General features: G+C 35.5%; 2 protein-coding genes across 7 annotated transcripts in view; one reads left to right on the top strand and one right to left on the bottom strand.

The window, feature by feature from the left end:
- The first annotated feature begins 1,498 nt into the window (after positions 1–1,498).
- LOC107720724 (R3H and coiled-coil domain-containing protein 1-like) lies at positions 1,499–10,316 on the top strand. Of its 4 annotated transcripts, XM_016528542.1 has the most exons (9): positions 1,511–1,688; positions 1,922–2,094; positions 2,647–2,784; positions 4,397–4,883; positions 5,561–5,733; positions 5,813–5,883; positions 5,984–6,079; positions 8,079–8,176; positions 9,552–10,316. In XM_016528542.1, exons 4-9 carry the CDS (start codon positions 4,467–4,469, stop codon positions 9,570–9,572), a joined length of 876 nt encoding a protein of 291 aa, XP_016384028.1. In that variant the 5' UTR covers positions 1,511–1,688; positions 1,922–2,094; positions 2,647–2,784; positions 4,397–4,466; the 3' UTR covers positions 9,573–10,316. The 4 variants fall into 4 exon arrangements, with proteins under 4 accessions (XP_016384029.1, XP_016384028.1, XP_016384027.1 ...); XM_016528543.1 differs by lacking the exon at positions 9,552–10,316 and having other exon boundaries at positions 1,499–1,584; positions 8,079–8,941; XM_016528541.1 differs by lacking the exon at positions 9,552–10,316 and having other exon boundaries at positions 1,513–1,688; positions 8,079–8,941.
- The window catches only part of loxl2a (lysyl oxidase-like 2a), a 29,916-nt gene continuing 26,732 nt past the window's right edge, over positions 8,940–12,123 (bottom strand). For 2 of the 3 annotated variants that reach the window (XM_016528540.1, XM_016528539.1), the window contains 3 exons: positions 11,502–11,638; positions 11,209–11,320; positions 10,486–11,116 (listed from right to left, as the gene is read on the bottom strand). In XM_016528540.1, coding sequence (XP_016384026.1) covers positions 11,052–11,116; positions 11,209–11,320; positions 11,502–11,638 — 314 coding nt within the window. In that variant the 3' untranslated portion in view covers positions 10,486–11,051. Of the gene's footprint in view, positions 9,545–10,485; positions 11,117–11,208; positions 11,321–11,501; positions 11,639–12,123 lie in introns of those variants that run through there. The other variant, XR_001637639.1, reaches the window with a different exon arrangement.

Genomic DNA, 12,123 nt, shown 5'->3' with positions numbered 1-12,123 from the left:
GATGGTTGTTTAAAATAGGTATATAATATAACAATATTGATATATCGATTGATATTCTCCTGTATCGAAATCGTATCGTAGAATTTTTTGAAGTATCGACAAATATCATACCGCTGGGTAAAGGAATCGATATCGTATCGTGACGAACCATGTTTAATGTAACAAAAGATTTCAAATACAAATTTAATGTTCCATAGATCTTTATCATGTGACACTGAAGACTGGAGGAATGATGCTGAAAATGTAGCTTTGCATCATACGAATAAATTACTGTTTAAAATATATTCAAATAGAAAACGTTTTATTTAATTGTAATAAAATTTCACAATATTGCTGTTTTTAATGTATTTTGGAACAAATAAATTCAGCCTTGGTGAGCATAAGAGACCTTTCAAAATCCTGTCAAAAATCTTACATACCCAAACTTTTGAACGGTTTAAAAAAAAATATAAAAAAAAACCTTGCAGGGTTTTTATGACACTTTATTTCCTTAACTTGAGTTTTCAAAGGTGGAGATCACTATTTTCGAGGATAGAAGTATTGGTTCAAGATAAAACACACCAAAGGTAAGTCCTTTTGGACCTGAATATGATGATATCCCATATAATTAGTGCATTGGATCATCATCATCATCTTGAAATAATGCATTGTTTTATTTCTTTCCTGCAGGATCATGTTTGTAACGTGATGATTGGCCTGCTGGACTCAGAACCTGAACCTTGCTTTAAATGTAGATAGCATACCTTTAAGTTCAGACCATTGATCCATTAATGTTTTGTTTGTTTTTTTGACAGAGGAAGAGAGTGGTTATATTATGTATCTAGGTGAAACTCTCCAAACCAGCTTTCCCTCATCTAACAGCTTTCCGATGTCTTAATCTGAGTTGTTTTAAATCTATGTTGTGCCATGTAATTTTATATTGCAGCTCCAGTGCGTTCTTTTCTCTTGTTTTCTGTATATACTTGTCTTGAATGGGAAGTATAGATTAAGTGCACAATGTTCGGTCACAATACAGTTGCATCTTGATTATTCAAATCTTTTGTAACTGTGTTCTCATAGTAAAAATGTGTTTTTGAGAAATCTGCTCCAATAAATGCTTGTTAAAACGGTCATAACATTCATGAAGAAGCTTCAGTTTTGTGTACGTGGAAATTTGAGACTGGTAGTTAGTTTGTTATATTTAAAGATTTTATGTCATCAGTTTAGTTACTTCAAGTCACTGTTCTATTCCATTCCCCTCTAGCAAAAACCGTTTTTGTTTTCTTCCATGCTGTTTTAACACTACATTTGACTATATTTGCCATTGAACTACTGTACTTTTATTGGGGTCTGCAATATAATCCTTATTATACACAAATGCCATAAATCCTTAAAAGGCATGGTTTGCATTTAATATTGCATCTCCAGCTTGTATTTCAGACTGTTGTCAGTTCAAACTGTTTCTTGCATAAATCTTTTTATCAGTGTTGTATAATGTCTTGCTGTGAGGGGGAAACAGGGGAACTGAATTCACCGGAACACCGGTTCAATTTAGTGTTGTTATCAAGAGTTGTCTTTTTGACTGGGATTTAATCGCGTTTAAAGGTCTCTTTCGAGTTTATTTGTCTAAACCAGTCCCGTCTTGAAACGCGTTTAATGTTATTGAGTGGGAGTGGCGAGCTAAGCTAGTACAGTTAGCTAATGTTCAAGTGAGTTTAGATGTTTAATGTCATTCAAGTCCCCTGATAATACTTAGCTATTTGTATTTGACTCAAACTTGAGCAGGTGACAATAAAATAACGGCTTAATGGCTTTTAGGTTCAGTTGTATGTGAATTAATGATAAAATCTGTGCCTTTAGTTTGCCTCAGTGAACTCAAGCTCAGTGGTGTTTGGCCTGTAAGTTACTGATCCGCTCTTTAATATTTCTTTTTTCTCTCAAGTGTGTAGAGACTAAAGCATCTCCAGTAAGTCTCTGTGGATAAAGATCTTCGTCCTCTGACACCCTGGCTCTTCCTCGTGTCAATGGCTGTTACCTCCCCAAACTAGAGACTGAATTCCTCCATACAGTCCTGGAGGAGCTGGATGTGTTTCAACAGAGAAATGAGCACAAAAGGTAATTTCATCACACCTCTGAAGAAGAGACACTAGCAGCTTTCATTAATAATGCTCACCAACATTATTAGAAATGTTTGATAATACTGTTGGTCTTGATAGAAATTTGAACATGCAGTTCATAGTCATACAGGGACAGGAGGACTACATTGGCTGATAAACAGCCACCCAGAACACCCTTGCAACTGCATAGCAGTATGCTAAAATCATTGAAAAACCTCTTAGGAATGGCAAAGTAGCACACTCAAAACAATTGAAACCTCATAAATTGCATAGCAACATGACAACAAGACTCAAAACTACATAGAAACAGATCAAAAAGCACTCCAAATACTCAAGCAGCTGCATGGCAGAAAACAAAAAACATTCAAAACCCCTTACCTTACAATACCCTTTTGCAACGCATTAAAAACACTCCCAACATCCTAGCAACTGCAGTGACTTGAGAACCACCCTAACACAGTGGCAATGAATTGTACTTATATCACACTCATATGTATGTGTATTTTGGGCTTCCTGCCATATTGTCTAATTGAGATGTTCTGAACTGCAGCGTTCTACTCTTCCCTCCTGTCCCGAGCCGACTTCGCTTCCTGATTCACCAAACTAGTGCAAATCATCCCAGCCTCAGCACCTTCTCTGTGGGCGAGGGCTGCGCTCGCAGAGTCGTAGTGTGCTATTCAGACCTCAGGTAAAGCTGCCAGAGCTCGTGTCACATGACACACTCATGGAGTTTTAGTGTCTCATCATTGTGGTGCCAGTGCTGAATGGTAACTGATTACACGGAATCTGGATTACGTAATCCGATTCCAAAAATCAAGAAATTGTGATTAAATTTGAAAAATATTCGTAGTCAGACAACACTTACTTTTATATTGATTACATATTATTCACACAACAGCAATTTATTGATTCTTTTAAAATGTCCTTTCTTAAATGTGACCCTGGACCACAAAACCAGTCTTAAGTCGCTGGGGTATATTTGTAGCAATAGCCAAAAATACATTGTATGGGTCAAAATGATTGATTTTTCTTTTATGCCAAAAATCATTAATTTTTAAAAATGCATAATTTTTGATTAGTAATGTGCATTGCTAAGAACTTCATTTGAACAACTTTAAATGCGATTTTCTCAATATTTAGATTTTTTTGCACCCTCAGATTCCAGATTTTCAAATAGTTGTATCTCAGCCAAATATTGTCCTATTCTAACAAACCATACATCAATGGAAAGCTTATTTATTCGGCTTTCAGATGATGTATAAATCTCAATTTCGAAAAATGGACCCTTATGACTGGTTTTGTGGTCCAGGGTCACAAATAGTCTACCGCTTGTATACATTCAGAAAGTCTTCCAGTTTTGTCGACATTCAGACAAAGAGCAGCCACTAGTCAGATGGCTATTATTACACCGAAATTTGAGAGTCCACACAGCATCTGACAACTGGATTTACAAAAATCATTTCAATTTTAAGAAGTGTTTTCTCAGCATTTCAGCATTGCATCAATTACTGATGAGCACATTAATTTTTATTTGAATTATCACTCAGTGGGTTATTTAACCATGTATTACTATGTCTTTGTAAGGCTTTTGTCTTTCAAACACAGTAAAATTAAAAAATTCATGTTTTTTCTTATTTACATTTAATGCAGGGATTCCCAAACTTTTTTTTTGTCAGCCAAGAATACATTTACTTGAAGTACTACCTGAGATTTTAAGGTAATAAGAGTTGATAATTAAGTAATATATTTGCATGTTCACTGTTCTCTGACGTTGGTTAATGGTCACAAGGCAAGCGAACAAATAAAATATTTCATATTTTTAGTAAAAGTGTTTAATTTTGATTGTTGTTATTTTAAAATGATTTTAATTTTACGTTGTTTTACTATTTAGTTAATTATAAGCTTTTCATTAAAGCCCATTTCGCGATTTGATTTTTTTAAATGCGCTTCACGTTGTTAATTAACAATCGATTGAAATATATTAACTTTCTCTTTGTATTTTACTATCAATATGGTAGAAGAATGTCCTATGTAAATTAGGGTTGCAAAGGGGCAGAAACTTTCCAAAGTTTCCGTAAATTCCCAAAAGTGTCCAAAAAATCCCAGAAAGTTCCTTAAATTTCTGGAAAGTTTCAGAAATGTTCTGCCTTTTTGCAACCCTAAGTTAAATTCAATGCGATAAACATTAGTTAGGTCAAAAGTAATCTAAAACTAAAAAAGTACTCCGATTGTATTACCTAAAATGTGTGATGTAATGGATTACGTTACTAACTACAATTTTTGTGTGGTGCATCGGACAGGTTGCCAGAAGAAGACCAGATAGATGCGAAGGGCAGATCCAATGAGCGAGCGCGCAGTTGGGACAGAGACATGGAGACCAACAGCAACACACGCTCACTGGAGACCAGCTTCAACAACAGACGGAGAGCCAGACGGCCAGACAAGGCTATTTACGTTCCGCGTGTTATGAGACATAAGATAGATCTGGAACAACCGAATCTCAAGGAATCATCTGTGGAATCCTCCTCTGCCGTTGCTAAGGAACCTTTTGCAGCCAATCAGAAGCCAGAGGTGGACAGCACTGGCCAGTCACTGGGCGATGAGGAGTTTGTGCAGCTTTCGAGGTCGGGCCCGTCACCGTGGCCTCCAGCCTGGGACCAGACTGTGACTTTCTTCACATCTCTGACATTAGATGACGAAACAGATGAAAATTGTGCCAACAACAAGGCCCTTCCCACTGATGCCACACTCCAGCAGCAGGACGTTGATGAAAGTTTGCTGTCGGAGGTATTGTAACTTAATGGGTCTCATTCGCTAATAATTGCATGGATTATTTGAAGTTATTCAAATAATAGCAGATTAGAATTTAAAATTTAGAAACTTAAATAATAATTAATTTATTATTAAAATAATTGCAATGTATAATTAAAAAAAAAATTTTCTCGAAATAAAACATTTATTTATTTTTTCTTAATTGTGCTAAAATAAATAAAAATGAATACCAAACAACAAAATTACTAAAACTTTAACTAAAAAATTACATAAAATTAGTATAAAACAAACACAAATTATAGTGGCATTAATTATAAACAATATTTACTGTAAATGCCAAACCTAAACAGATTTATTTAAAGCAAAAACAAAACTTTGGCTCACTTGGCTACCTCTCTTATTCAGCACAAATCCAAAAGTTATGTTTTGCCTGCTTAATGATGCAGTATAGAAATTTCAGTACATTCAGATGATAATATAACAGGACTTATATTCTGGAAAATACAGTAGTATAGAGATTAAATATCCTCAATTTAGAATAAATATTAGTACAAAACTTATTGATCACTTGATTGTGAAAACGTTTGTATGCGCAGTAATTGAATGAGAGCTAATGCATCTCTTACCATATTTCCAGTCATCTTTATTCTGTCTGTTCTCACACACTGTCCTTCATTCTTCTTGGTTATTAGGTCAAAGCCAAGCTAAAACATGGGGACATCACCATACTCAACACCTGCATTGATTTCCCCGCCTATGCAAACATCTGGCTGGACCCACAGGAGTTCGGCCACGTCATTGAGATCTACGACTTTCCTGCCATGTTTAAAACAGACGACCTGCTTGATGCCTTTGCTGACTATAGGTGATATGTCACCTCTATATTCTGACAAAAAGTAGTGATACAGATCTATAAAGTGACACCGATCTGCTTCTGTTTCCAGTGAAGGGGGGATGAAGATCAAGTGGGTGGATAACACTCATGCTCTCGGAGTGTTTTCAAGGCAGTCGGCAGGTATCGTTTCATTAGCCAGCATTTTTTTCATTCGTGTATCAAGAAGGATTATTCTTTATATTCATATGTTTGACAAACGCATCTTTTTATCTCTGTTCAGCTACGCAGGCACTGTCCCTCAAACATCCCATACTGAAGACCCGCGCGCTGCTAGAGGGGAGCCAGAAAGCAAAGTGGAAAGCAACCAGACGTGCAGGTACAGAAAAGACGCCTTTCAGAAAGAAGGTTTCACTTTAGAAGACTTGGTGTGTCCACGATAAAAAAAATCTGGTTTGAATACCTTTTTTTTTTTTTTTTTACTTTTTTAAGGAAAATATTATGTAAGGATTCTAAAACTGAAGTGGTGTAACAATCAAGTGAAAAGTAAGGTCATAAGGTCGTGGAGTTTGAGGTCGATACGTTTTTTTTAATGCGTTTGAAAGCCTTTGAAAGTTTGAAAATGCTCACCAAGGCTGCATTTATTTAATCAAAAGAATACAGTAAAACAGTAGTAATGTGAAATATTATTACAATATGAAATAACATTTATATTTAAAAAAATATTTTTAAATTAAACTTATTTCTGTGATGGTCATTACTCTAGTCTTAAGTGTCACATGATTTATTATCATTTTTGAGAACAGTTTTGCTGCTTAATATGTTTGTGGAAACCGTGACACGTGTTTATTTCAGGTGCTATATTAAGTTAGGGATAGTTCACCCAAAAATGAAAATTCTGTCATTAATAACTCACCATCATGTCGATCCAAACCCGTAAGACCTTCGTTCACCTTCAGAACACAATTAAGATTTTAAAAATTTAGAAATTAAGATTTTTTTTGATGAAATCCGAGAGCTTTCGGACCCTGCATAGACAGCAATGCAACTGAAATGTTCCCAGACCGTAGTAAGGACTTCGGTAAAATAGTTCATGTGACTTCAGTGGTTCAACCATAACTTTCGAAGCTGCGAGAATACTTTGTGCGCAAAGAAAACAAAAATAATGACTTTATTCAACAATTCTTCTCCAAATCACATCTTCTGCCATTATCGAGAGTACCTCTGCACATAAACAACGCAGAATGCATGCGTCGCGGTACTCTCCGTAATGGCGAGAATAAAAAAATAATTGTTTATTGAAGTCGTCATTTGTTTTCTTTGCGCACAAAAACTATTCTCGTTGCTTCATAAAATTGGGGTTCAGCCACTGATGTCACAGTAGGCGCGTTTCCATTACAGATTTGTGCAAAACTTTGGCGATATTTTATAAATGACGATAAAAAAGTATTGCGAAATGACGGCGTTTCCATTAACCAATGTTATGCGACTAAAACGTAACCTTTTGCCTCTCGCGATAAGTCATAGCAACGGATTTTGGTGGGATTTTGACGGATTTTGGCTGTATTTATTCAAAGGAGGCATATGCGTGTATCTTTACAGAAGCAGCAAAGAGAGACACTTCAGAAATGTGCGTGGAGCGGCTGGATTCTGGAATAAACACAAGCATTGTGGCCGTATCAGAGCCACACTGCACCGCAGACGTGTGCAGTGTAAATTGTCTACTCTAAGCATTAATGGTAGGGAAAGCCCCTTATACTGGAGAGCGGCCACGTATGATGTGTTTCTTGGAGGTTATAGTACATTGAAGAATGATCATATGACTTTTTACATATGCCATGTGACCTGTAAATGCGAAAAAGCAGTTTCCATTGCAGTTTTACAAATTATTCCTTTTTCGCATTGCCTGAAAAACCCCCCTCATGCGAACGTAAAAACGTTTTTGCGAAATTGACGCGTTTCCATTAGGCGTATTTTCAATTCGCAATTTCAATTTGCGCAATTTGAAGGGTAATGGAAACACGCCTATGGACTATTTTACCGAAGTCCTTACTATGTTTCTAGGTCTTACAACATTTCAGTTGTGTTGCTGTCTACACAGGGTCAGAAAGCTCTCGGATTTCATCAAAAATATCTTAATTTGTGTTCCGAAGATGAACGAAGGTCTTACGGGTTTAGAACGACATAAGGGTGAGTAACAGAATTTTCTTCTTCTTTGGGTGAACTATCCCTTTAAAAGAACGTTTTCGGTCATTTTATGTATATTTTGGATTCTATGTATTTTTGAATAAATAGATTCATACAAATGTCATGTTACTGATCTGTATAATATCAGTAATATACTCATTTTGAACAAGTATGTTGATGTCGCCCTACAGAGTTCATTCAGCCGGTGAAGGAAAGGCCGCGGACGGACACAGCGGTGGCTCGCAGGATGGTGACCAGAGCGCTGGGCTTGAGGGGGAGACGCTTTGAAATGAGAAACAACTTCAACTGAATAAATAAAGTTCCTCGTCCCAGTCAGACTGTCCTTCAGTTAAAACTGTACTGGGAAAAGAACAAATGTCCTTGACATTACTGCACCACTCAGACTGGGAAAGGAGATGCTGTAAAGTGTTATTTAGCTGCACAGGATGTTCGAAATGCTCAAACACATGAAATATATGTGGTCTCCCAAGTTTTAATTGGTTGAGTTCTGTACTATTTTAGGAAACAAGCCTGTAGTATGTTAAGTGAGCATTTGATGTGAGTTTTGGTAAGCATTCAGAGGACTTTGGTTTTTTCTTCTTTAGCAGGAAACAGCCTTGTTTGTTTTTTTTCCTTGCTCTGTTTCTTCATGCTAACAAGCTCAGCATCTGGTCCAGCCATTGTAAATAGATCATTTTTATTAACTTAAATCTTATTTAATACAAATAAGCTCTTTTGCTCATTGGATTTCCTGTCATATCAATCATATTGAATCTAATGATTAAATTAAGAAGACTGTGTTTAGCTGTGTTGTTTGTCAATGTTGTTTTCATGTTCAGCTTGTGTAATTTGAGATGGGAATGGAGTCTAAATTACATTTTTGAAACATTAAATGTTTTGTTTAAAATGCAATAGTATTATTAGATGTACAACTAAATGTAGATAATTCTGTTTGCTACCGTTATTATTTATTTGACTTGTATGGCGGAGTTGATTTGTTAAAAAACTGACTTATTTCTGCACTACGATGCTTTAAAATTGTTTGATACCTCAACCTGTTTTAATGAAATGTTTTGGTGCCACGTCTTTAATTGGGTTTAACATGGGTTGTCAGGTTCACATAAACACCATCCTCCAAATAACATACATGAATTGCTTTTATTGTAGAAAATGCAATGGTTTGACCAAATGTGTTGTTCAGTCATAAACACATTGTATATCTGGAAACCATTGAACTGGTCATAGATCCCCTCATAAAACAGAGGGTAGATGCTTCACAAAATTGCAACAAATTATTACAGTTTCACATTGCATACACAAAACCTGACAAAACATAATCCCTGACTGAACACAATAAATTACTTGACATGCTTGATGAAGAAACCACAAGAGTTTGACAGCCGCTAGTGGGGCTGAGTTCATGAAATTGCAGGCTTTGTGAATTTAAGTTATAATGCAGAAAGAACTGAAAACTTAATATTAAGATCCCAGTTTGAACATTACAGCATGGGTTTGTAACCACAACAACCAACAAATAAGCAGTTCAAGCACCAAAAATGAATGCAGCAAGTACAGTACAATTTAGGAATTTAAATAGTTTCTGCTCAAAGCAAGTTTGATATAGCGAGGACCGTGAAAGAACATGCTGTATTTCAACCTAAGAAATGAGAAACAACTTCAACTGAATAAATAAAGTTCCTCGTCCCAGTCAGACTGTCCTTCAGTTAAAACTGTACTGGGAAAAGAACAAATGTCCTTGACATTACTGCACCACTCAGACTGGGAAAGGAGATGCTGTAAAGTGTTATTTAGCTGCACAGGATGTTCGAAATGCTCAAACACATGAAATATATGTGGTCTCCCAAGTTTTAATTGGTTGAGTTCTGTACTATTTTAGGAAACAAGCCTGTAGTATGTTAAGTGAGCATTTGATGTGAGTTTTGGTAAGCATTCAGAGGACTTTGGTTTTTTCTTCTTTAGCAGGAAACAGCCTTGTTTGTTTTTTTTCCTTGCTCTGTTTCTTCATGCTAACAAGCTCAGCATCTGGTCCAGCCATTGTAAATAGATCATTTTTATTAACTTAAATCTTATTTAATACAAATAAGCTCTTTTGCTCATTGGATTTCCTGTCATATCAATCATATTGAATCTAATGATTAAATTAAGAAGACTGTGTTTAGCTGTGTTGTTTGTCAATGTTGTTTTCATGTTCAGCTTGTGTAATTTGAGATGGGAATGGAGTCTAAATTACATTTTTGAAACATTAAATGTTTTGTTTAAAATGCAATAGTATTATTAGATGTACAACTAAATGTAGATAATTCTGTTTGCTACCGTTATTATTTATTTGACTTGTATGGCGGAGTTGATTTGTTAAAAAACTGACTTATTTCTGCACTACGATGCTTTAAAATTGTTTGATACCTCAACCTGTTTTAATGAAATGTTTTGGTGCCACGTCTTTAATTGGGTTTAACATGGGTTGTCAGGTTCACATAAACACCATCCTCCAAATAACATACATGAATTGCTTTTATTGTAGAAAATGCAATGGTTTGACCAAATGTGTTGTTCAGTCATAAACACATTGCATATATGAAAACCATTGAACTGGTCATAAGTACCCTCATAAAACGGAGGGTAGATGCTTCACAAATTGGCCAAAAAAACAAATTGTTACAGTTTCACATTGCATACACAAAACCTGACAAAACATAATCCCTGACTGAACACAATAAATTACTTGACATGCTTGATGAAGAAACCACAAGAGTTTGACAGCCGCTAGTGGGGCTGAGTTCATGAAATTGCAGGCTTTGTGAATTTAAGTTATAATGCAGAAAGAACTGAAAACTTAATATTAAGATCCCAGTTTGAACATTACAGCATGGGTTTGTAACCACAACAACCAACAAATAAGCAGTTCAAGCACCAAAAATGAATGCAGCAAGTACAGTACAATTTAGGAATTTAAATAGTTTCTGCTCAAAGCAAGTTTGATATAGCGAGGACCGTGAAAGAACATGCTGTATTTCAACCTAAAAGAGCAGCGGTCTCTGCCTTCGAAGTGCTGGAGTCTCTCTAGTGGTCAATCATATTTGAATAGTCTGAGTGACAGCCTGCAGCGTCCTCCACCGAGAGCCTTTGTCCTTCCTCACTCTGTCCTATCTGAAGTGCAGCTGGTTGCTCATTGCAGGGTACTCATCCATGTCTGAACTCCGCGAGCCACCTGGAAAGTGGTAGAGGCGGTAGTATTCACTTCTAATGGCTTTTAAACTGTCCTGGTAGAATTTCAATACAGTTTTTTTTTCTGCAACTCACCTGTATGACAGTGGTACGTCCATATCCTGTATCCATCATAGCGGCACTTGCACTTCATAACGTTGTTGGTATAATCTGATTCGGCTACGTCATAGTAAGGATTGATTACAACCTGTGTGACAGAATAATGTCAGAAAAATTCAAATTCCGGATGTCTGGCGTAGAAACAATTTTCACTCAGAAATTGTTAGAAAATTTAGCAAAAAATAACTAATGAATTAAAGATAGAATTTTGAAATAGTATTTTCTTGTATAACGCAATATTTTTTTTTCCACTTTAGTTAAAACGCTACCTGGAAAATATAGTCTCCTGGTTTGATATCTGTGATATCGATCCACTGACAATCAATGTCATGTCTATAGGTGTCCCAGCAGCCAACGGTGATGCCCTGTTCACCAAAGTTGGCACAAACATACCGCTTCTGAATACCTGGATCAAAGAAAACAACAGTTTCATTAAAACTGATGGATTTTTTCTTATTTGTCATCTCCTATATAGCAAATATATATTTTTCTGGGCAAATATGATGTGAAGTTCAATTAAATATATTTTTTTAACTTGAAATAACCTGTTTTAACCTTCATATACCAAAATATATTTCAAAATGGGCAAGAAAATACATTTCCAATGTTACAATTATTGCCTACATTTAGACTAAATGCAAATGTGAATAGCCTACTAGATTTATAATGATTATTCATTATTATTATTTATATATTGTTATAGTATTTTTTGAACATTGTAAAGTATGTTGCTTGCTGATTTTATCCAAATGTGTTATATGTTACATGTGTTAAAATTATTTGTGTTAAAGTTCACATGATTGTATTTTCTTTGACTGAAATATATGTAGGGCAAAAAATATTTGTAAAGGATTTTAAATATATATATATATATATATATATAATTTTTTT

The sequence above is a fragment of the Sinocyclocheilus rhinocerous genome, unplaced genomic scaffold, assembly GCF_001515625.1.
Source record: "Sinocyclocheilus rhinocerous isolate Xijiao unplaced genomic scaffold, SAMN03320098_v1.1 scaffold603, whole genome shotgun sequence".
Lineage (NCBI taxonomy): Eukaryota > Metazoa > Chordata > Actinopteri > Cypriniformes > Cyprinidae > Sinocyclocheilus > Sinocyclocheilus rhinocerous.
This window is presented reverse-complemented; position numbering and strand designations above follow the sequence as displayed.

What these genes read in the sequence shown, in the direction of transcription:
- LOC107720724 (XM_016528542.1), top strand. Translation starts at nt 4,467, where the DNA reads ATGGAGACCAACAGCAACACACGCTCACTGGAGACCAGCTTCAACAAC. An exon ending in ATGAAAGTTTGCTGTCGGAG is followed by an intron (nt 4,884 to 5,560) that starts GTATTGTAACTT and finishes CTTGGTTATTAG; the next exon opens with GTCAAAGCCAAGCTAAAACA. An exon ending in GAAAGCAACCAGACGTGCAG is followed by an intron (nt 6,080 to 8,078) that starts GTACAGAAAAGA and finishes GTCGCCCTACAG; the next exon opens with AGTTCATTCAGCCGGTGAAG.